The sequence below is a fragment of the Pelophylax lessonae genome, assembly GCF_965119305.1.
Source record: "Pelophylax lessonae genome assembly, chromosome: 12".
Lineage (NCBI taxonomy): Eukaryota > Metazoa > Chordata > Amphibia > Anura > Ranidae > Pelophylax > Pelophylax lessonae.
The window spans coordinates 223,441,037-223,467,180 of NC_138779.1; the positions used below are offsets into that span (position 1 = coordinate 223,441,037).

Below are 26,144 nucleotides of genomic sequence, written 5' to 3' on the forward strand. Positions count from 1 at the left end.
ACCTGTCCTGTGTGCTGTGTCCTCATCCTCCCCCTCCCCCTCTATGAGCGTCCCATTGATCCGCATTCCTTCATATATCAGAATTTGGTGATCAATAAATATTGGTGGATAAATTGATGGATTTCCGGGATGAGATTTGAATTTGTTGTTGTGGGCGGAAACGCGTTGGACTTCTGTTGTCGGATTTCTGGTTTGTTTTATTTATTTGCTTTATTTATTTTATTTTATTTATTTATTTAATTAATTAATTTATTTTATTTATTTATTTTAATTAATTTATTTATTTTATTTATTTTATTTATTTTATTTATTTTATTTAATTTTATTTATTTAATTAATTTATTTATTTTATTTATTTTAATTAATTTATTTTATTTATGTTATTTGTTTTATTTATTCATTTATTTGTTTGTTTTTATTTATTTTATTTATTTATTAAAACAATAAATATTTTTATTTATTTATATTATATAAATACAACATTGGACAGATAATTTCCAGCAGACCGGTTATGTTTTGTACATTGTTGTGTATATTGTATAGAATGTAGCCGAGCGACACGCAGACATCCGCCCGCCATATAAATCCTGTATAATAATATTATCAATGAACACAGACAGTCCCTTTCCTGGGGTGCTCCCAGGGTATTTGGGGTCCCTTTCCTGGGGTGCTCCCAGGGTGATATTCGGGGTTCCTTTTCTGGGGTGCTCCCAGGGTGATATTTGGGGTCCCTTTCCTGGGGTGCTCCCAGGGTGATATTTAGGGTCCCTTTCCTGGGGTGCTCCCAGGGTGATATTTGGGGTCCCTTTCCTGGGGTGCTCCCAGGGTGATATTTGGGGTCCCTTTCCTGGGGTGCTCCCAGGGTGATATTTGGGGTCCCTTTCCTGGGGTGCTCCCAGGGTCATATTTGGGGTCCCTTTCCTTGGGTGCTCCCAGGGTGATATTTGGGGTTCCTTTTCTGGGGAGCTCCCAGGGTGATATTTGGGGTCCCTTTCCTGGGGTGCTCCCAGGGTGATATTTGGGGTCCCTTTCCTGGGGTGCTCCCAGGGTCATATTTGGGGTCCCTTTCCTTGGGTGCTCCCAGGGTGATATTTGGGGTTCCTTTTCTGGGGAGCTCCCAGGGTGATATTTGGGGTCCCTTTCCTGGGGTGCTCCCAGGGTGATATTTGGGGTCCCTTTCCTGGGGTGCTCCCAGGGTCATATTTGGGGTCCCTTTCCTGGGGTGCTCCCAGGGTGATATTTGGGGTCCCTTTTCTGGGGTGCTCCCCCCATCTTGTATTACACGTTGCGTCCGGTATAGCGAGCGCGCGGAACGCTGGGTGACCTATGGAGGGCCTCCGCCCAGATATTAGATGTGACCGCATGCAGGAGGTATAAAGTCCATCCCTGTAATGGCGGGGATCCCTTTATTCTGTAGATGTAGGGGTCCCTCTATAAGGGCCACACAGGGTGTAATTAGGGCCCCCGGAGAGGCGGCGATGGGTTAATGTCTGTGTGTGCTCAGTGACATCACAATGACCTTTACTCTGTAATAACAGACAGGAGGGAGCTAAGTGCAGCCAGAGGAGGCAGAGTCTCCATACAGAGCCAGGCCATGGGGCTCTTCTCCTACCCGGCCTCCTTCATCCCCGGGGTGCCCTGGGGCAGCGTGGACTCTCTTCTACAAGGTAAGATGACCCGATAACTAACCCACCCAGAACTAGTCCTCACCACCCAGACCTAGTCCTCACTGACAAAGACCTAGTCCTCACTGACCAAGAACTAGTCCTCACTGACCAAGAACTAGTCCTCACTGACCCATAACTAGTCCTCACTGACCCATAACTAGTCCTCACCGACCCAGAACTAGTCCTCACTGACCCATAACTAGTCCTCACCACCCAGAACTAGTCCTTACTGACAAAGAACTAGTCCTCACTGACCAAGAACTAGTCATTACTGACCAAGAACTAGTCCTCAATGACCCATAACTAGTCCTCACCGACCCAGAACTAGTCCTCACCGACCCAGACCTAGTCCTCACTGACCCAGACCTAGTCCTCACTGACCCATAACTAGTCCTCACTGACCCATAACTAGTCCTCACTGACCCAGAACTAGTCCTCACTGACCCATAACTAGTCCTCACTGACCCATAATTAGTCCTCACCGACCCAGAACTAGTCCTCACCGACCCAGACCTAGTCCTCACTGACCCATAACTAGTCCTCACTGACCCAGAACTAGTCCTTACTGACCCAGAACTAGTCCTCACCGACCCAGACCTAGTCTTCACTAACCCAGAACTAGTCCTCACTGACCCAGAACTAGTCCTTACTGACCCAGAACTAGTCCTCACCGACCCAGACCTAGTCCTCACTGACCCATAACTAGTCCTCACTACCCAGACCTAGTCCTTACTGACCCATAACTAGTCCTCACTACCCAGACCTAGTCCTCACTGACCCATAACTAGTCCTCACTACCCAGACATAGTCCTCTCTGACCCATAATTAGTCCTCACTGACCAAGAACTAGTCCTCACTGACACATAACTAGTCTTTACTAACCCAGACCTAGTCTTTACTAACCCAGACCTAGTCCTTACTGACCCAGAATTAGTCCTTACTGACCCATAACTAGTCCTCACTACCCAGAACTAGTCCTAACATACCAAGAACTAGTCTTTACTGACCTAGAACTAGTCCTCACTGACCCAGAACTAGTCCTCACATCACTTTTCCCTATGGGTGAAGTCCCTGTATATGGATGTGGTCCCTGTATATGGATGTGGTCCCTGTATATGGGTGTAGTCCCGGTATATGGATGGGGTCCCTGTATATGGATGTGGTCCATGTATATGGGTGTGGTCCATGTATATGGGTGTGGTCCCTGTATATGGATGTGGTCCCTGTATATGGATGGGGTTATTGTTGGGTTGGGGTAATGCTAGCAATATGGTTATGCTAGGGTTAGGTTAGGGTTATTGCTAGGGTTAGGGTTATGGCTAGGGTTAGGGTAATGCTAGCAATATGGTTATGCTAGGATTAGGTTAGGGTTATGGTTAGGGATATGCTAAGGTTTGGATAAGGTAAGGGTTATGCTAGGGTTATTGCTAAGGTTAGACTACGTTTGTGGTTAAGGTTATGCTAGGGTTAGGGTAATGCTAGGGTTATTGTTATGCTATTGTTAGGTTAGAGTTATTATTGGGTTAGGGTAATGCTAGCATTATGGTTATGCTAGGGTTAGGTTAGGGTTATTGTTGGGTTAGGATTATTGCTAGGGTTATGGCTAGGGTTAGGGTTATTGCTAAGGTTAGGGTAATGTTAGGGTTATGGTTATACTAGAGTTACGGTTATTGCTAGGCTTAGTATAATGCTAGGGTTATGGTTAATGCTAGGGTTATGGCTAGGGGTACTTTAGGGTTATTGGTAGGGTTAGGTTATGGTTATGTCAGGGTTAGGGTAATCCTAGGGTAGGCTAGGGTTTGGTTATGCTAGGTTTAGGGTATGCTAGGGTTAGGATAATGCTAAGGTAATGGGTATTGCCAGGGTGAGGGTAATGCTAGGGTTAGGGCAAGTGTTAGGTTATCGTTAGGGTTATGCTATGGTTATGCTATGGTTAGAGTTAGGATTAGGGTTAGGATTAGGGTTAGGATTAGAGTTAGGATTAGGGTTAGGATTAGGGTTAGGATTAGAGTTAGGATTAGAGTTAGGATTAGAGTTAGGATTAGGGTTAGGATTAGAGTTAGGGTTAGAGTTAGGATTAGAGTTAGGATTAGAGTTAGGATTAGAGTTAGGATTAGAGTTAGGATTAGAGTTAGGATTAGAGTTAGGATTAGGATTAGGGTTAGGATTAGAGTTAGGATTAGGATTAGGGTTAGGATTAGGGTTAGGATTAGAGTTAGGGTTAGGATTAGGGTTAGGATTAGGGTTAGGGTTAGGATTAGAGTTAGGATTAGGGTTAGGATTAGGGTTAGGATTAGAGTTAGGATTAGAGTTAGGATTAGAGTTAGGATTAGAGTTAGGATTAGGGTTAGGATTAGGGTTAGGATTAGAGTTAGGATTAGAGTTAGGATTAGAGTTAGGATTAGAGTTAGGATTAGGGTTAGGATTAGAGTTAGGATTAGAGTTAGGATTAGGATTAGGATTAGGGTTAGGATTAGAGTTAGGATTAGAGTTAGGATTAGGATTAGAGTTAGGATTAGGGTTAGGATTAGAGTTAGGATTAGAGTTAGGGTTAGGATTAGGGTTAGGATTAGGGTTAGGATTAGAGTTAGGATTAGAGTTAGGATTAGAGTTAGGATTAGGGTTAGGATTAGAGTTAGGGTTAGAGTTAGGATTAGGGTTAGGATTAGAGTTAGGATTAGAGTTAGGATTAGAGTTAGGATTAGAGTTAGGATTAGAGTTAGGATTAGAGTTAGGATTAGGATTAGGATTAGGGTTAGGATTAGAGTTAGGATTAGGATTAGGGTTAGGATTAGGGTTAGGATTAGAGTTAGGGTTAGGATTAGGGTTAGGATTAGGGTTAGGGTTAGGATTAGGGTTAGGATTAGGGTTAGGATTAGAGTTAGGATTAGGGTTAGGATTAGGGTTAGGATTAGAGTTAGGATTAGAGTTAGGATTAGAGTTAGGATTAGAGTTAGGATTAGGGTTAGGATTAGGGTTAGGATTAGAGTTAGGATTAGAGTTAGGATTAGAGTTAGGATTAGAGTTAGGATTAGGGTTAGGATTAGAGTTAGGATTAGAGTTAGGATTAGGGTTAGGATTAGAGTTAGGATTAGAGTTAGGATTAGGATTAGAGTTAGGATTAGGGTTAGGATTAGAGTTAGGATTAGAGTTAGGGTTAGGATTAGGGTTAGGATTAGGGTTAGGATTAGAGTTAGGATTAGGATTAGGGTTAGGATTAGGGTTAGGATTAGGGTTAGGATTAGGATTAGGATTAGGATTAGGGTTAGGATTAGGGTCAGAGCTCATTTCTCTAGCAGAAGGGACACCAGGAACAGAGATGGATGGACAGTTTGCCAGGGAGGGGCTTCTATGCATAAGGAATGGGCTGGGGTCAATAAGTAGATGAAATTCGCACACAAGTCACATGTGTATCATGCTGGTGCAACTTTCATATGACTTTTGAGGGTTTACTTTGAAGTCTTTGGCCCTCAAGTCGCATGAAAGTCGGACCAAAGTACTGCAGGAACTGCCTTAAAGTTGCTGCAAATATATGAATGGTACTCATTGGGAAACATGGGGTGCAACTTGTCATGCAACTTTGGGGTCCAAAGTGTGAATGGGGCCTAAATCACTATGACAGCCAGGCAACTAGCATTTACATAAGGAAGGATCAGCAGCAGCCTCCATTTTTCAATCAGTAGTGGTTTCCCCTAAATAACTCATTTTTGAAAAGTGCGGCAAGAACTCTTCACTCAGCATGTGCTGTCCCTGTGTCCCTCTGCCATCAAATATACCCAGGCCAGTGCAAACATTGCATTGTGTACATTCGACCTGTCTGTGGTCTGCACTGTGACTGCAGACCGGGAATGACACCGGGAAGTCACCTGCTCCTGCGTAGTGATTGCTGCGAGTCCCAATGATGGTTGTCACCGCTCTCAGAGATGGTTTTCTGTCTTCCAGGTGTGGTCGGGGCGTGCGCCGTCTCCGTCCTCTACAATCTGATGCGGGTTTATCTCTACATCAAATGTCTCAAGTAAGTCGCATTCATCAGCGGTGTGAGATCCTGCTAACTGCCATTCCTACTGCTATCTGCCATTCCTACTGCTAACTTCCATTCCTACTGCTAACCAGACTTGTATAAAGTACTCGAAATTTCTACTTGAGTAAAAGTACAAGTGCTCGATCAAAAAATTACTTGAGTAGAAGTGGAAGTGCTCGCAGAAAAAGTTACTTAAGTAGAAGTACTAAAGTATTCAACATTTTTTTTACTTAAGTATTGCAAGTAGTTTTTTCAAAAAATTTGCTACTTAAGTACTAAAAGTAAAAAGTACCAGTAGTTTTGAAAAAAAATTTCTACTCAAGTACTGAAAGTAGAAGTACAAGTACTGTGTTATGTAGTTATTAAAGAAAGAAGTCAAAAGTTTGAACATCATATTGTTTTTTATTATTTCAAATGATTTATTCAAATGATTAACCTGTGTTTGTTAGCAGTTTCTTGATGCACTTTAAGCGCTGTAGCACCATTTATTTGTTTGTTTCATATTTTCTTTTTATTGGAAAGATTTGGTATAGCAGCTTTTATTATACACAGCCTTTATTTTCGTATGCGCTGATTTACAAATGACATTATACACATTTTTTTGAGCTTTATGCAACCTGCCATCTACTGTTCTGGCAGTGGTAATTTTTTTAAAAGTAACGAGTAACTATGCAGCACAAAAAAAAAATACTTGAGTAGAAGTATCAAAATCATCGAAAAAATGTAGTGAAGTAAAAGTAGAAGTAGGAGAAAAAAATTCTACTCTAGGAAAGTACAGATACCGCATTTCGGTACTTAAGTACAGTACTTAAGTAGTTCTACTTCGTTACTATACATCTCTGCTGCTAACTGCCATTCCTACTGCTAACCCTCATTCCTAATGCTAACTGCCATTTCTACTGCTAACTGCCATTTCTACTGCTAACTGCCATTTCTACTGCTAACTGCCATTTCTACTGTTAACTTCCAATCCTACTGCTATCTGCCATTCCTACTGCTATCTTCCATTCCTAATGCTAACTGCCATTCCTACTGCTAACTGCCATTCCTACTGCTAACTGCCATTTCTACTGCTAACTGCCATTCCTACTGCTAACTGCCATTCCTACTGCTAACTGCCATTCCTACTGCTAACTGCCATTCATACCGCTAACTGCCATTCATACTGCTAACTGCAACCCAGTGACTGGTACATACAACCCTGGACTGCCAACCAATGCACAGATATCTTAGGAAACATTGTATATACATTGTATATGTCTGATCTCCACTTCACTCCAGTCTTCTAGTTCTCTGTATTGGTGGAAGAATTGATTTGATATCTTTGTTTGTTGTTTAGTAGAAGACTCTGATTGGTGGAATAAGCCACAGAGAAAAAAGGTCCCAATTAAAGTGGGTGTAAACCTCAGACATATGAACAAAGCACATCCCTCTATAGTGTGTATACTTGTCTCAGTCCAGATAGTGCGCTAAGTGTAATTTCTGCCTGCTTCCTCTGCTATCCGCATGAGATACTTCTGACAAGTTTTCCTGACACTAAGAGAAAAAAGGTGACAGAGGAGGGACCTCCAGCACACAGCCTGTGATTGACAGCCTCAGCTTTCTTCCTGTGTGCAAGGCGGGCGGGGGGGGGGGGGTCCAGCCGTCCAATTAGCTCTCAGAGCTCTCCTCACTGAGCTCTGCAGAGTGTAACTTCAGCTCTCCGCCCAATTTTTCTGAACTCTCAGACAAGCTTTATAAATTCTGGACTTTAAACTGCAGATAAACAGGTACAACTTATGTAGGAGGGTTTGTTTAATCTCTGTGTATCACCTGAGGTCAGTCACCTCACTGGGGATATGGAGGGTTTACAACCACTTTATATGGGTCCAATGTGAAGAGTATTTCAATTTCTCTACATTTTTAATCTGAAGGAACCCTTGAAATACATTTTCGGGTTCAGGGAACCCCTGATAATTTTACAGCTCACAGTACAATAATATGGTGGTCATTGAGAAGACCGTCCCTTACCGATAGCTTCAGTAAAAGGATAATTGGCGTCAGTGGGAACTCGGTCAATGGTCTCAGTGGGAACTCGGTCAATGGTGTCAGTGGGAACTCGGTCAATGGTGTCAGTGGGAACTCGGTCAATGGTGTCAGTGGGAACTCGGTCAATGGTGTCAGTGGGAACTCGGTCAATGGTGTCAGTGGGAACTCGGTCAATGGTGTCAGTGGGAACTCGGTCAATGGTCTCAGTGGGAACTCGGTCAATTGTCTCAGTGGGAACTCGGTCAATGGTCTCAGTGGGAACTCGGTCAATGGTCTCAGTGGGAACTCGGTCAATGGTCTCAGTGGGAACTCGGTCAATGGTCTCAGTGGGAACTCGGTCAATGGTCTCAGTGGGAACTCGGTCAATGGTCTCAGTGGGAACTCGGTCAATGGTCTCAGTGGGAACTCGGTCAATGGTCTCAGTGGGAACTCGGTCAATGGTCTCAGTGGGAACTCGGTCAATGGTCTCAGTGGGAACTCGGTCAATGGTCTCAGTGGGAACTCGGTCAATGGTCTCAGTGGGAACTCGGTCAATGGTCTTAGTGGGAACTCGGTCAATGGTGTCAGTGGGAACTCGGTCAATGGTGTCAGTGGGAACTCGGTCAATGGTGTCAGTGGGAACTCGGTCAATGGTCTCAGTGGGAACTCGGTCAATGGTCTCAGTGGGAACTCGGTCAATGGTCTCAGTGGGAACTCGGTCAATGGTCTCAGTGGGAACTCTGTCAATGGTCTCAGTGGGAACTCGGTCAATGGTCTCAGTGGGAACTCGGTCAATGGTCTCAGTGGGAACTCGGTCAATGGCGTCAATGGGAACTCTGTCAATGGCGTCAATGGGAACTCGGTCAATGGTCTCAGTGGGAACTCAGTCAATGATGTCAGTGGAAACTCGGTCAATGGTCTCAGTGGGAACTTGATCAGTGGTGTCATCACCCCCCCATACATGGAGGATGAGCCCCATGGGAGCAGATAGAGTCCATTGTGTATGACTGGGGCTGGAAACAGGAGAGCTACAATCTAATTGGCTGCTGTGATAAATAATGATGATTTCTCTCCCACAGTGACCCGGACAGAGAGAAGAAAGCGCTGCGGCTCGGATCTCAGTCCCGCCTCCGCGGTCTGATCCACCTGGTGCTGCTCAGCGCCATCTATGCCCTGCTGGGGCCCCGGGTGGGAGCTCTGGTGGTCCTGGAGTTCTCCCTGCGTGCCATCTCTATGATCCTGTCCATGCAGAAGGTCCATATTACTATAGAGGGCCATGAATGTGTGTGTGGGGGGGGGTGTATATATATATATATATATATATATATATAATATCAGTATCTCACAAAAGTAAGTACACCCCTCACATTCTATCTTTTCATGTGACAACACTGAAGAAATGACACTTTGCTACAATGTAAAGTAGTGAGTGTACAGCTTGTATAACAGTGTAAATTTACTGTCCTCTCAAAATAACTCAACACACAGCCATTAATGTCTAAACCGCTGGCAACAAAAGTGAGTACACCCCTAAGTGACAATGTCCAAATTGGGCCCAATTAGCCATTTTCCCTCCCCGGTGTCATGTGACTCGTTAGTGTTACAAGGTCTCGGGTGTGAATGGGGAGCAGGAGGGTTAAATTTGGTGTTATCGCTCTCACTCTCTCATACTGGTCACTGGAAGTTCAACATGGCACCTCATGGCAAAGAACTCTCTGAGGATCTGAAAAAAAGAATTGTTGCTCTACATAAAGATGGCCTAGGCTATAAGAAGATTGCCAAGACCCTGAAACTGAGCTGCAGCACGGTGGCCAAGACCATACAGCGGTTTAACAGGACAGGTTCCACTCAGAACAGGCCTCACCATGGTCCACCAAAGAAGTTGAGTGCCGTGCTCAGCGTCATATCCAGAGGTTGTCTTTGGGAAATAGACGTATGAGTGCTGCCAGCATTGCTGCAGAGGTTGAAGGGGTGGGCGGGTCAGCCTGTCAGTGCTGTCAGACCATACGCCGCACACTGCATAAAATTGGTCTGCATGGTTGTCATCCCAGAAGGAGGCCTCTTCTAAAGATGAAGGACAAGAAAGCCCACAAACAGTTTGCTGAAGACAAGCAGACTAAGGACATGGATTACTGGAACCATCTCCTGTGCTCTGATGAGACCAAGATAAACTTATTTGGTGTCAGATGGTGTCAGGCGTGTGTGGCGGCAACCAGATGAGGAGTACAAAGACAAGTGTGTCTTCCTACAGTCAGGCATGGTGGTGGGAGTGTCATGGTCTGGGGCTGCATGAGTGCTGCCTGGACTGGGGAGCTACAGATCATTAAGGGAACCATGAAGGCCAACATGTACTGTGACATACTGAAGCAGAGCATGATCCCCTCCCTTCAGAGACTGGGGGGCAGGGCAGTATTCCAACATAACGACCCCAAACACCTCCAAGAAGACCACTGCCTTGCTAAAGAAGCTGAGGGTAAAGGTGATGGACTGGCCAAGCGTCTCCAGACCTAAACCCTATTGAGCATCTGTGGGGAATCCTCAAACAGAAGGGGGAGGAGCGCAAGGTCTCTAACATCCACCAGCTCTGTGATGTCATCATGGAGGAGGGGAAGAGGACTCCAGTGGCAACCTGTGAAGCTCTGGTGAACTCCATGCCCAAGAGGGTTAAGGCAGTGCTGGAAAATAATGGCGGCCACACAAAATATTGACACTTTGGGCCCAATTTGGACATTGTCACTTAGGGGTGTACTGACTTTTGTTGCCAGTGGTTTAGACATTAATGGCTGTGTGTTGAGTTATTTTGAGGGGACAGTAAATTTACACTGTTATACAAGCTGTACACTCACTACTTTACATTGTAGCAAAGTCTCATTTCTTCAGTGTTGTCACATGAAAAGATAAAATAAAATATTTACAAAAATGTGAGGGGTGTACTTACTTTTGTCAGATACTGTATATGTAGGGGGTGAATATTTATGTGTATGTGGGTGGGGTAGATATAAGTAAGGGGTGAATATTTATGTGTATGTGGGTGGGGTAGATATAAGTAGGGGGTGAATATTTATGTGTATGTGGGCGGGGTAGATATAAGTAAGGGGTGAATATTTATGTGTATATGGGTGGGGTAGATATAAGTAAGGGGTGAATATTTATGTGTATATGGGTGGGATAGATATAAGTAAGGGGTGAATATTTATGTGTATGTGGGCGGGGTAGATATAAGTAAGGGGTGAATATTTATGTGTATATGGGTGGGATAGATATAAGTAAGGGGTGAATATTTATGTTTATGTGGGTTTGGGTAGATATATGTAGGTGGTGAATATTTATGTGTATGTGGGCGGGGTAGATATAAGTAGGGGGGGTGAATATTTATGTGTATGTGGGCGGGGTAGATATAAGTAGGGGGGTGAATATTTATGTGTATGTGGATGGGGTAGATATACAAAGGGGGGGTAAATATTTATGTGTATGTGGGTGGGGTAGATATATGTAGGGGGTGAATATTTATATGTATGTAGGCGTGGTAGATAGAAGTAAGGGGTGAATATTTATGTGTATGTGGGCGGGGTAGATATATGTAGGGGGTGAATATTTATGTGCATGTAGGTGGGGTAGATATAAGTAAGGGGTGAATATTTATGTGTATGTGGGCGGGGTAGATATAAGTAGGGGGTGAATATTTATGTGTATGTGGGCGGGGTAGATATATGTAGGGGGTGAATATTTATGTGTAAGTGGGCGGTGTAGATATACGTAGGGGGTGAATATTTATGTGTATGTGGGTGGGGTAGATATAAGTAGGGGGTGAATATTTATGTGTATGTGGGCGGGGTAGATATACGTAGGGGGTGAATATTTATGTGTATGTGGGCGGGGTAGATATACGTAGGAGGAGAATATTTATGTGTATGTGGGCGGGGTAGATATACGTAGGAGGAGAATATTTATGTGTATGTGGGCGGGATAGATATATGTAGGGGGTGAATATTTATGTGTATGTGGGCGGGGTGGATATATGTGGGGGGTGAATATTTATGTGTATGTGGATGGGGTAGATATACAAAGGGGGGTAAATATTTATGTGTATGTGGGTGGGGTAGATATATGTAGGGGGTGAATATTTATATGTATGTAGGCGTGGTAGATATAAGTAAGGGGTAAATATTTATGTGTATGTGAGCGGGGTAGATATATGTAGGGGGTGAATATTTATGTGCATGTAGGTGGGGTAGATATAAGTAAGGGGTGAATATTTATGTGTATGTGGGCGGGGTAGATATAAGTAGGGGGTGAATATTTATGTGTATGTGGGCGGGGTAGATATATGTAGGGGGTGAATATTTATGTGTATGTGGGCGGTGTAGATATACGTAGGGGGTGAATATTTATGTGTATGTGGGCGGAGTGATATGTATAGGGGGTGAATATTTATGTGTATGTGGGTGGGGTAGATATAAGTAGGGGGTGAATATTTATGTGTATGTGGGCGGGGTAGATATACGTAGGGGGTGAATATTTATGTGTATGTGGGCGGGGTAGATATACGTAGGAGGAGAATATTTATGTGTATGTGGGCGGGGTAGATATACATAGGAGGAGAATATTTATGTGTATGTGGGCGGGGTGGATATATGTAGGGGGTGAATATTTATGTGTATGTGGGCGGGGTGGATATATGTAGGGGGTGAATATTTATGTGTATGTGGGCGGGGTGGATATACGTAGGGGGTGAATATTTATGTGTATGTGGGCGGGGTAGATATACGTAGGGGGTGAATATTTATGTGTATGTGGGCGGAGTGATATGTATAGGGGGGTGAATATTTATGTAGGTGGTGACTTTCCTGTGTGCTTCCCCCGCAGGGCTCCCAAAGCTCGCAGCTCTTCCTACTCTGCCAGTTCTCGCTGGGTTGTGGCATTGCCTGCAGCCTGGACTACCTGCATGAAGGGGCCCCGCACCGCACCTGGAGCCTGCTGCTGGCCGCCGGCTTCTCCGCCCTGATCGTGTGGCAGACACGGCGGATGTGCCGCCACGTTGGGGAGATGTACCAGCTGCACAGCAGCGAGCGCTACTGCGGGGTGTGCCTGACTCTCCTGGCATGCTGGCACGACGTGCCGACATTCCTGTGCTGGGCGCTGAAGGTGGCCTTCCTGGTGTCGGATTTGGCGGCGGTCGCCGTGATCAACCGAGATTTCCTGACGACGTCAGAGGCCGTCCGGTTCTGGACCCCACTCACCATCTGCTACACCCTGCTGGTCATCTATATGCAAGGTGAGCCCCAACAGGGGGAGGTGAGGACCAGCACAGGGGCCTCCGGTGGGAGGGGTGCAGATATAATGAACTGCACCAAGGACACGGGGGCCACAGCTTTATCCACCGACTCAGGACATGTGAAATCTGCCAGCATGCTGGAAAGCTGTTGTAAATTCTGTATATAGTAAAGGGCAACAGTCAACATGGGCTTTGCTGCTTAACTGCAGACAGGAAACAGGAAAGTTAATTCAGGGAAAAGACAAAGAGCATACTATAGATACAGCTATAAATGTATAAACACCGCCATCTACTGGTTGAGAAATGTAACTCTACCAAATACTGATGTGCAGTAGTTGTTGCACAAAATACAATCCTGTATGTCAACAAAAACTAAAGCCTGAACCACCCATCCTGATTGGTAGACACCAACCAACAACCCAGGCTCCGCCTACTCACCCTACCCTGTATGTGAGTATATGAGGCTGCATTGTGAGGATTTATACTTGTACTGTGAAAGAGCATATACTGTACATCAGCACTATGCGTGTATATACTGTATACAGAGCTTCCGGAAAGTTCTCACAGCGCTTCACTTCTTCCACGTGGGAGTTTTTTTTTTCCCTTTTTAATAAATTTGCAAAGATTTCAAACAAATTTCTCTCACGTTGTCATTATGGGGGAGGAGTTTGTAGAATTTGGAGGAAAATAATGAATGGAATCCATGTTGGAATGCGGCTGTAATATAAAATGTGGAAGAAGTGAAGCTCTGTGAATACTTCCCGCATGCTCTGTATATTATTGATCTGTATATCTGCTCTGTATATTATTGATCTGTATATTATTGATCTGTATATCTGCTCTGTATATTATTGATCTGTATATCCGCTCTGTATATTATTGATCTGTATATCTGCTCTGTATATTATTGATCTGTATATTATTGATCTGTATATTATTGATCTGTATATTATTGATCTGTATATCTGCTCTGTATATTATTGGCTCAGACTTTGTGTTTTGCAGAGGAGCAGCACCAGCACCCCACAGAACAGATGGCTTTCCAGACGGTCCTTGTCCGGATGGGGGGGCTCCTGATCCTGATGATGACGGTGGGGCGATGGGCGGACATTCTGCACATTTTATTGTCTCTGATTGGAGAGATTTGGTGTCTGATGTACGCCGGGATGATGCTGAAGATTTGCAGAGAGGAGGTGAGATGATCATTGCACCCCAATGATGGCTGAGCCATGTGTCATGTGATTAGAGTAGGGGAGTACATAGGATTATGGGGGTGTACATAGGATTTGGGGGTGTACATAGGATTATAGGGGAGTACATAGGATTATAGGGGAGTACATAGGATTATGGGGGTGTACATAGGATTGTAGGGGTGTACATAGCATTGTAGGGGTGTACATAGCATTGTAGGGGTGTACATAGCATTGTAGGGGTGTACATAGGATAGGATTATATGGGTGTACATAGGATAGGATTATAGGGGTGTACATAGGATTGTAGGGGTGTACATAGGATTTGGGGGTGTACATAGGATTATAGGGGTGTACATAGGATTATAGGGGTGTACATAGGATTGTAGGTGTGTACATAGGATTTGGGGGTGTACATAGGATTATAGGGGTGTACATAGGACTGTAGGGGTGTACATAGGACTGTAAGGGTGTGCATAGGATTGTAGGGATGTACATAGGATTTGGGGGTGTACATAGGATTATAGGGGTGTACATAGGATTATAGGGGTGTACATGGGATTTGGGGGTGTACATAGGACTGTATGGGTGTACATAGGATTATAGGGGTGTACATAGGATTATAGAGGTGTACATAGGACTGTAGGGGTGTACATAGGATTGTAGGGGTGTACATAGGATTTGGGGGTGTACATAGGATTATAGGGTGTACATAGGATTATAGGGGTGTACATAGGATTATAGGGATGTACATAGGATTGTAGGGGTGTACATAGGACTGTAGGGGTGTACATGGACTGTAGGGGTGTACATAGGATTGTAGAGGTGTACATAGGACTGTAGGGGTGTACATAGGATTATAGGGGTGTACATAGGATTGTAGAGGTGTACATAGGACTGTAGGGGTGTACATAGGACTGTAGGGGTGTACATAGGATTGTAGGGGTGTACATAGGATTTGGGGGTGTACATAGGATTATAGGGGTGTACATAGGATTATAGGGGTGTACATAGGATTGTAGGGGTGTACATAGGATTATAGGGGTGTACATAGGATTGTAGGTGTGTACATAGGATTATAGGGGTGTACATAGGATTGTAGGGGTGTACATAGGACTGTAGGGATGTACATAGGACTGTAGGGGTGTGCATAGGACTGTAGGGGTGTACATAGGATTGTAGGGTTGTACATAGGACTGTAGGGGTGTACATAGGACTGTAGGGGTGTACATAGGACTGTAGGGAAGTACATAGGACTGTAGGGGTGTACATAGGATTGTAGGGTTGTACATAGGATTGTAGGTGTGTACATAGGATTGTAGGGGTGTACATAGGATTGTAGGGGTGTACATAGGATTGTAGGGGTGTACATAGGATTGTAGGGGTGTACATAGGACTGTAGGGAAGTACATAGGATTATAGGGGTTTACATTGGATTGTAGGGGTGTGATGGTTATGGTGGATGTGGCATTACTGTGCTAAGTGGGAGTGGCTTAAAAGGGTTAAATAAAATCTGCACATACTGTTCTCTGGGTCAGGAGCAAGTAACACACAGAGTGCAGGGGTCAGGAGTAAAACAGAGTACAGGGGTCAGGAGTAAGTAACACACAGAGTGTAGGGGTCAGGAGTAATTAATGTAAAGAGTGCAGGGGTCAGGAGTAGGTAACACACAGTGTGCAGGGGTCAGGAGTAGGTAACACACAGTGTGCAGGGGTCAGGAGTAGGTAACACACAGTGTGCAGGGGTCAGGAGTAGGTAACACACAGTGTGCAGGGGTCAGGAGCAAGTAACACACAGAGTACAGGGGTCAGGAGTAGGTAACACACAGGGTACAGGGGTCAGGAGTAAGTAACACACAGAGTGCAGGGGTCAGGAGCAAGTAACACACAGAGTACAGGGATCAGGAGCAAGTAACACACAGAGTACAGGGATCAGGAGTAAGTAACAACACAGAGTGTAGGGGTCAGGAGTAAAACAGAGTACAGGGGTCAGGAGTAAGTAACACACAGATTGCAGGGATCAGGAGCAAGTAACACACAGAGTACAGGGGTCAGGAGTAAGTAACACACAGAGTGTAGGGGTCAGGAGTAATTAATGTAAAGAGTGCAGGGGTCAGGAGTAGGTAACACACAGTGTGCAGGGGTCAGGAGTAGGTAACACACAGTGTGCAGGGGTCAGGAGTAGGTAACACACAGTGTGCAGGGGTCAGGAGTAGGTAACACACAGTGTGCAGGGGTCAGGAGTAGGTAACACACAGTGTGCAGTGGTCAGGAGCAAGTAACACACAGAGTACAGGGGTCAGGAGTAGGTAACACACAGGGTACAGGGGTCAGGAGTAAGTAACACACAGAGTGCAGGGGTCAGGAGCAAGTAACACACAGAGTACAGGGATCAGGAGCAAGTAACACACAGAGTACAGGGATCAGGAGTAAGTAACAACACAGAGTGTAGGGGTCAGGAGTAAAACAGAGTACAGGGGTCAGGAGTAAGTAACACACAGATTGCAGGGATCAGGAGCAAGTAACACACAGAGTGCAGGGGTCAGGAGTAAGTAACACACAGAGTGTAGGGGTCAGGAGTAATTAATGTAAAGAGTGCAGGGGTCAGGAGTAGGTAACACACAGAGTGCAGGGGTCAGGAGTAGGTAACACACAGAGTGCAGGGGTGGGGAGTATGTAACACACAGAGTGCAGGGGTCGGGAGTATGTAACACACAGAGTGCAGGGGTCGGCAGTAGGTAACACACACAGTGCAGGGTCGGGAGTAGGTAACACACAGAGTGCAGGGGTCAGGAGTAGGTAACACACAGAGTGCAGGGGTCGGGAGTAACACACAGCTGAACCCCCAGAATGAATGAATCGTATTTTGCTGAATGTTGGGGTTCAGGCTGACCTGTAGCACTTGTCACATATCACCCCCGCTGCGTGGAGTGATGCTCTTAATGTATTTATTTTGATCCTCCATATTTTCTTCTTCAGGATTATGGGATTAAAGTAACCAATTCTAAAATGGCCCCGGGCCCCAGAGACCACAGGCGACCCCTGAAGACAGAAGCCCACCTGGAGGAGAGAGACTGACCCCACGTGCTCGGGGACGGCTGTTACATGGACGTGGCAGATGTTCCTCCTATAGCGAGGATCGCTCGCACATACTGTGGCGCGGTATGAGGGGAGGAGACTCGTACATGAACTTGTGATAAGTGGGATACATTTGTATGGCGGAATCTTTGCTCCCCTCGTCATGGAGGATCGTCCGCCCCGTCTACATCCGGGAACAAGGACTCCGTACTGTCACCTCATTTCATTTCTGATATCATAATAAAAGTGTGTGTTATAAATGTGGAACTCACTGCGGATCTACTCCCATCATTTTATCAGAATACCCATCACCCCCATCATCTTATCAGAATACCCATCACCCCCATCATCTTATCAGAATACCAATCAGCCCCACCATCTTATCAGAATACCCATCACCCCCATCATCTTATCAGAATACCCATCACCCCCATCATCTTATCAGAATACCAATCAGCCCCACCATCTTATCAGAATACCCATCACCCCCATCATCTTATCAGAATACCCATCGCCCCCATCATCTTATCAGAATACCAATCACCCCCATCATCTTATCAGAATACCCATCACCCCCATCATCTTATCAGAATACCCATCACCCCCATCATCTTATCAGAATACCAATCAGCCCCACCATCTTATCAGAATACCCATCACCCCCATCATCTTATCAGAATACCCATCACCCCCATCATCTTATCAGAATACCAATCAGCCCCACCATCTTATCAGAATACCCATCACCCCCATCATCTTATCAGAATACCCATCGCCCCCATCATCTTATCAGAATACCCATCACTCCCATCATCTTATCAGAATACCCATCACCCCCATCATCTTATCAGAATACCCATCGCCCCCATCATCTTATCAGAATACCCATCGCTCCCATCATCTTATCAGAATACCCATCGCTCCCATCATCTTATCAGAATACCCATCACCCCCATCATCTTATCAGAATACCCATAACTCCCATCATCTTATCAGAATACCCATCACTCCCATCATCTTATCAGAATACCCATCGCCCCCATCATCTTATCAGAATACCCATCACCCCCATCATCTTATCAGAATACCCATCACTCTCATCATCTTATCAGAATACCCATCACTCCCATCATCTTATCAGAATACCCATCACTCCCATCATCTTATCAGAATACCCATCACCCCCATCATCTTATCAGAATACCCATCACTCTCATCATCTTATCAGAATACCCATCACTCTTATCATCCTATCAGAATACCCATCACCCCCATCATCTTTTCAGAATACCCATCACCCCCATCATCTTATCAGAATACCCATCACTCCCATCATCTTATCAGAATACCCATCACCCCCATCATCTTATCAGAATACCCATCACCCCTCACCCCCATCATCTTATCAGAATACCCATCACCTTTGGGACAGGGGTCAAGTCCTGGGAACTCAACCAAGATTACACCCCCCCCCCCACCTGTGTGTGTGTGTGTATATATATATATATATACAGTATATCACCCCTCACATGTTTGTAAATATTTTATTCTATCTTTTCATGTGACAACACTGAAGAAATGACACTTTGCTACAATGTAAAGTAGTGAGTGTACAGCTTGTATAACAGTGTAAATTTACTGTCCCCTCAAAATAACTCAACACACAGCCATTAATGTCTAAACCACTGGCAACAAAAGTCAGTACACCCCTAAGTGACAATCTCCAAATTGGGCCCAAAGTGTCAATATTTTGTGTGGCCGCCATTATTTTCCAGCACTGCCTTAACCCTCTTGGGCATGGAGTTCACCAGAGCTTCACAGGTTGTCACTGGAGTCCTCTTTCCCTCCTCCATGATGACATCACAGAGCTGGTGGATGTTAGAGACCTTCCCCTCCTCCACCTTCTGTTTGAGGATGCCCCACAGATGCTCAATAGGGTTTAGGTCTGGAGACGCTTGGCCAGTCCATCACCTTTACCCTCAGCTTCTTTAGCAAGGCAGTGGTCATCTTGGAGGTGTTTGGGGTCGTTATGTTGGAATATTGCCCTGCCCCCCAGTCTCTGAAGGGAGGGGATCATGCTCTGCTTCAGTATGTCACAGTACATGTTGGCATTCATGGTTCCCTCAATGATCTGTAGCTCCCCAGTGCCGGCAGCACTCATGCAGCCCCAGACCATGACACTCCCACCCCCATGCCTGACTGTAGGAAGACACACTTGTCTTTGTACTCCTCACCTGGTTGCCCCCACACACACCTGACACCATCTGACACCAAATAAGTTTATCTTGGTCTCATCAGAGCACAGGAGATGGTTCCAGTAATCCATGTCCTTAGTCTGCTTGTCTTCAGAAAACTGTCCTGTTAACCACTTCCGGACCGCCCGCCGCAGTTTTACGTTGGTATTTTGACGTATAAAGGACAGGAGAAGTGGTACTGTGCAGAGTCCATACATACAGAATAAGATGATTATAGATGTGCATATGCTGCCCTCTGGTGATGTCTTTCAGTACTACATGTGCACTTTGTTGGGATATCAGGCAGTCATATAGAAGTGATCAGCATTCCTCATATTCCTGTTCCTGGGTCAGAGATCAGAGAAATGACCGGCCGGGTATTACTGAGCTCCATATGTAATGTCGACCCCCTCATAATGGGCACAGCGGGGGTACAGACCCAGGAACTCAGCACAGGGATGGTGGGAACCCCTCATAATGGGCACAGCGGGTGTACAGACCCGGGAACTCAGCACAGGGATGGGGGGAACCCCTCATAATGGGCACAGCGGGGGTACAGACCCAGGAACTCAGCACAGGGATGGTGGGAACCCCTCATAATGGACACAGCGGGGGTACAGACTCGGGAACTCAGCACAGGGATGGTGGGAACCCCTCATAATGGGCACAGCAGGGGTACAGACCCGGGAACTCAGCACAGGGATGGTGGGAACCCCTCATAAAGGGCACAGCGGGGGTACAGACCCGGGAACTCAGCACAGGGATGGTGGGAACCCCTCATAATGGGCACAGCAGGGGTACAGACCCGGGAACTCAGCACAGGGATGGTGGGAAACTGCCATTCCACTCCCTGACAGCGAGGTTGCTGGTTCCTTAGCTCGTGTGCTTCCAGAAGCCAGGGGCTAGAGTTGCTTCTCTGCCCCAGGAAGGATGCTGGATCCTGGGGAGGACCCTGGCGGGGGCCCCCTGGATAGGCCTGAGACTATGGAAGACATGGAGCTCGGTCCAAGGAGGGGTGAATCCCTGCCTACCTTTAGACGGAGGACTGTTGAAAAGCTGAGGCGGATTGAGAAAGAGGAGGAGAAATTGGCAACTTTGAAAGTAGAATTTAAAAAGAAAAAGTTGTATTGTGCCAAACTGTACAGTAAGAAGAGACCGGCTCTGAGGCCTGAATTGAAGGACTTGGAGCAAGCTTTGAGGAAGCAGAAAGAGTTGGTGAGCTCTCTGAAGGAAAGCTGTGAAGCACTTCAGGAGAAATACAGGAATGAGGAGCGTTTCAGCCGTATGAGGAGAGGAGCCGTTTCCAGCATGGAGAGTGACCCAGTCAGTGAGGAGATTCAGGTACCGACAGAGTCAGCAGAGAGTGAGAAAGTGGGCCCGGAGGATGAGCCCAGCTCTTCAACACCTCAGAGATCTGCTGAGCCCCCAATGGCGGAGGCCTCTGTCTCCCTCCCTCTGCAGCAGCAATGTGGAACATCTGAGCAGGAGGTTGAGGGGGGTACTGGCATGTTGGAGTTCGTCGCTGAGCTGGAATCCCCTCTGGATGGAAGAAAGTTCCATTTTTCTGCAGATTCCCCAGATGAGGAGATGGATACCGTTCCTCGCCCTATGAAAGAGAGATCTGTGGAGAGAGGAAAATTCACCATTAAGCCTGCAACAACCAGGAGGGAGTTTGATCCCACCATCAGCCATGACACTGCAGAGGTAACACAGCAAGCAGGTACAGTGTGTGTGCAAGGTGGTGATGTGAACTTTAATGACAATGTGCTTGCTGAGGGTTGTAGTGCTATGGGCTGTCAGCCCACACCCATAGACAATGTGCAGCATGCAGTGCAACCTGATACACCTGCTGAAAAAATTCCACTTTTAAATGCAAGTGGTGAGAAAATTGGAAAAAACTGTGAGCTTCTGGTTGAAGAGTCTGCAGAGAGGAGCACCTCGGACATTGCAGAGGCTTTGCCTGGACCAAATACAGTGGCTGTTCCTGAGCATGGTGGAGGAGATGCTGGGAGCAGTAGTACTATAACTTTTTTGGAGTCTGCAGTAGACAAGGCTGTGATTGAACCCAGGAAAGCAGCTGAGTGCTCAGAGCAGGGGGAGGAGTGGGTCTTGTCTCTGCTGCTCCAAAGACTGCAAGGGTTGATTCAGGCTCCTTGTCGTCAGGTGTGGTTGTGTCTAAAGACAATGCTGTAATTGCTGATGTTTCTGGGAGGAAAACCTATGCTGGTGCTGCTGAAGGGTTTGGGAGGGGGGTGCAAGCAGGGAAGGAGCATGGAAATGTTTTATCTTCCTCATTATTTAAAAGGAGGAATGTGGTACAGCTCAGATGGGAAGGCGAAGGTATTCCGCCATATAGGAGAGCTGTGGTTGATAAGATTCTGCAGATGGGCTTTAAACCTGCAGATATCTTTGCCCTGATCAGTCCGACCGGCTCCTATGAGTACGATTTGTCCTTTGTCCGTCCGGAGTCTTTGGACATATTTTGGGAGAAATATGAACATGTGTGTAGGAGACTGCCGGACTGGAAAGGGCTCATCCCCAAAGTTGTGTCACGTCAGCCACTCATTAAAATGGTGACGATTCTTGTGCGCAATGAATCCATACCACAAGGGGATTTATCTGTATGGCTGAGGAGATATGGAGATATCCTGAGCCCCTTACACAAAATTATGGATGATCGAGGAATATGGACGGGGGGATGGTCTGTGCAGCTAAAACTAAGAGTCATGGATAATGTCATCCAGCATCTGCCATCCTCAGCTTTCCTGGGGAGGGACAGACTGACCATCTTCTATCCAGGCCAGCCAAAGCTGTGCAATAAGTGTGGGGATAAAGGGCACTTTGCATCCTCCTGTCCAGTAATGAAATGCTCTCTGTGTCAGGATTTAGGGCATTTGGCAAAAGATTGCAATATTATAAGGTGCAACTTGTGCAATGCAGTTGGGCATCCTTATAGCCAGTGTCCTGAGGCAGTACACAACCAGCCTGAGCTCATGAGAGAGTTCTTCCGTCTGGACATGGAGGATGCTCAGAGCTCAGCAGCTAGGGTGCCTGCGATTCCCTCCGAGACTGTACCAATACCCAGTGTGTCAGTGTCTTCTCAGTCTGTGGTGCCCCAGTCTGTGCCAATGCCCAGTGTGTCAGTGTCTTCTCAGTCTGTGGTGCCCCCAGTCTGTGCCGATCCCCAGTGTGTCAGTGTCTTCCCAGTCTGTATGTAAGGTATCGGTTACTAAGAATGTGTCCAATCCTTCTGTGTCTATGTCTTCCAAAATTGCAGAGGCGGCAAGAGGTGCTGAGGCAGGGGCATCAAGTACAGTGCCAGTCCCTTCCCCTAGACATTGCAGGGCTTCTATTAGGGACCATGGGGTGCAGAGGAGGGGGGAGAATGGTGAAGAGGCTGGCCTGGTGGTAGATAAGGTAAGGGAGAGTGGGGGTGAAGGGGAGGGTGAGAGTGGGGAAACTGTTATTTCCAATTTGTCCAAGGGGGATGTGGAATGGTTGGAGGAGAAAAGAAAGAAGGGCAAAAGAAGGAAAAAAAAGTGTTCAGCTACCCACAGTCCTGAGGTTTTGCCTTTGACAAATAAGTTTGGGGTCCTGTCAGATGATGACGATGAATGGGACTTGTTGAGTACAGAATCTTCCATGGATGATGAGTCGCAGGGTGCATTGAAGCGCACTGGTTCTCCAGGGGGAGAGAGTAGTCAGGCTAAGAAACGGCTGCCTCAATTATCCGTTAAAAGTGGCAACCAATAATGTTATCAGCTGAAAATCAGTCCTAAAATATAATTTTTCATTAAAGGCTCCATGCATGGTGAAGTTTCTTAGTCTGGCTCTCTCGTAGGGTTTATGCTGTGCGCAATTTGGTTTATTTATTATGTTCTTGTTTTGTATCGTTATATTCAATTATTTTGTAAATATGTTATTTATTATGGATTTATTGTATATAAGTTGATTGTTTGTAAGAATTTCCAATAAACAAAATTAACCCCTCATAATGGGCACAGCGGGTGTATAGACCCAGGAACTCAGCACAGGGATGGTGGGAACCCCTCATAATGGGCACAGCGGGTGTACAGACCCGGGAACTCAGCACAGGGACGGGGGGAACCCCCAGATTTAATTTGGAAGTCTCAGTTCTGGGTGGAGGGACTTTGATGTCAGTACTGACAAGTAATTATTTTTGGTGTCTCGGCCATGGTTGGGTAATGGATTCCCAATGCTGGGACCACCATGGAAGGCCCTGATGGGGGTCATTACTACAAACCCCCCTCCCCCCATAATCCCCGGCACTGGAAATATGGGACAGCTCCGGCCCAGTTACCTCTCTCTGACGCCTCATCTGTTGGGAAAATGAAGTCACTTCATCTCAGCGCCTCTCTGTGGAGAAGATGAATTGGTGGCACCTGGACATCATACGGCTGCTAATCAGGAAGATCCGGCTGCTGGTGGACAGGGCAGGTTTTCAGGATTTCCTTTGGGCAGCGTCAGCCATTGGGAGGAGATCCTGGAAGTCTGACCTGCTGTGATCACACATCGTATGGAAGGGGAATACGGCGTCCGAGGATCTCTGATCGGGAGATTCGTCTTCCACAATATCAATGTGACCGGAGCCGAGGGAGAAATGGGGAGCAGAGAACAGATTGTGCTGGGTGAGTGACCCCCACTGTGGAGATTTCCCTCACTTCCTGTCCCCATGACACCCCCACCTTTATATAGGGCTAATAATGGTGTAAGGTTTTTTGCAGGCAATAAGGAGGAGATACAACGGCTGCTCACCTCCTGTCAAATGCTCTCTGAAGAGCAATCTGAATGCTGGTTTCTTTTCATAGACCAAAGCACGTGTGAACAAGCCCTTAATTATTTATATTTTACAAATGTTTTACATTATTTATATCGTTTTGGGAATTTTTTATGTACAGTATATATATATATATACTTTTTACATTTCTAACTGCCCTGCTGGGGGGGCTTTGATGAAATATTAGGGCAATAAACAGACCCCCGATGTGTCACTTCTGAGCCCCCCATGTGGTTTGGTGGGTGTGATAATGCAGATATGTGGGGGGGAGGGGCATTACCAATCACTGGCGGTGTCGCACGTCTACTATTGGACGGCGTGTTTCTGTGTGTCAGGAAAGACACAATCTTATGAATGTCCACATCCACTTATCGACCGTCGCTCCTTTCACACTAAATAGCGGGGTTATGGCGGCAGAGAGCAGCCATGATGGCGGGCGGTCGGCTTTTACATTAGGGTGGTCCCAGCGGTGGATTTGCCACAGGATCACCCTTACGGTGCGTCGGTGCTCCCCCCCCATCCCGCCGCCTCCCCGCCATTTTCCCCTCTTACCAGACACGCCGTCAACAATCCGGTCCCGGATCCTATGAGACAGGAAGTCGAGTGAGGGCAAGATGGCCCCCCCCCCCCACTCTACTCTATGGTCTTGGAGGACCAGAGCAATGGCAAACGTTGTTGCCTAGCAACCAGTTTAACCACTTTAAGCCCCGGAGGATTTGGCTGCTCAATGACCAGTGCCCTGTTTTGTGATTCGGCACTGCGTGACTTTAACAGACAATTGAGCGGTCGTGCGACGCCGTACCCAAAGTAAATCGATGTCTTTTTTTTCCCCACAAATAGAGATTTCTTTTTGTGGTATTTGATCACCTGTGCGATTTTTACTTTGTGCGCTATAAAGAAAAAAAGAGCGACAATTCTGAAAAAATAACAATATTTATCACATCCTTTTTATAGGAAATTCTCAAAAAAAAAAAATAAAAAAAATGTAAAAATCAAAAACTTTTTAACATTTTAGGCCAATTTGTTTTCTGCTACATATTTATGGTAAAAAAAAAAAATCCCAATACGTGTATTTTGATTGGTTTGCGCAAAAGGTATTGCGTTTACAAACTACGGGAAAGATTTTTCATTTTTATTTATTTTTTTTATTTTTTTGTGGGACTGCGACATTGCGGCGGACAGATTGGACCCTTGACTGACATTTTTGACACTTTTGGGGGTACCAGTGACATTACTGCAGTAATCAGTGCTATACATATGCACTGTCACTGTACTAATGACACTGGCAGGGAAGGGGTTAACTGTACTGGTGATCAAGGGGTTAAATGTGAGCCTAGGGGTGTGATTCTAACTGGGGGGGCGTGGCTTGTGAAATAATCCTACCTACCTTCCCTATACCCCCTCCCCCCAATATATACCTACCTACCTTCCTTATACCCCCTCCCCCAATATACACCTACCTTCCCTATACCCCCTCCCCCCAATATATACCTACCTTCCCTATACCCCCTCCCCCAATATATACCTACCTACCTTCCCTATACCCCCTCCCCCCAATATACACCTACCTACCTTCCCTATACCCCCTCCCCCCAATATATACCTACCTTCCCTATACCCCCTCCCCCAATATATACCTACCTACCTTCCCTATACCCCCTCCCCCCAATATATACCTACCTTCCCTATACCCCCTCCCCCCAATATATACCTACCTTCCCTATACCCCCTCCCCCCAATATATACCTACCTACCTTCCCTATACCCCCTCCCCCCAATATATACCTACCTTCCCTATATCCCCTCCCCCCAATATATACCTACCTTCCCTATACCCCCTACCCCTAATAGACACCTACCTTCCTTATACCCCCT

General features: G+C 46.1%; 1 protein-coding gene across 1 annotated transcript; it reads left to right on the forward strand.

Annotated features, from left to right (window-relative positions):
* Positions 1-1,559: 1,559 nt before the first annotated feature.
* LOC309567770 (transmembrane protein 82-like) lies at positions 1,560-17,423 on the forward strand. Its single transcript, XM_082273218.1, has 6 exons — positions 1,560-1,667; positions 5,610-5,682; positions 8,775-8,949; positions 12,562-12,970; positions 13,976-14,163; positions 17,139-17,423. Exons 1-6 carry the CDS (start codon positions 1,595-1,597, stop codon positions 17,235-17,237), a joined length of 1,017 nt encoding a protein of 338 aa, XP_082129344.1. The 5' UTR covers positions 1,560-1,594; the 3' UTR covers positions 17,238-17,423.
* Positions 17,424-26,144: the final 8,721 nt, after the last annotated feature.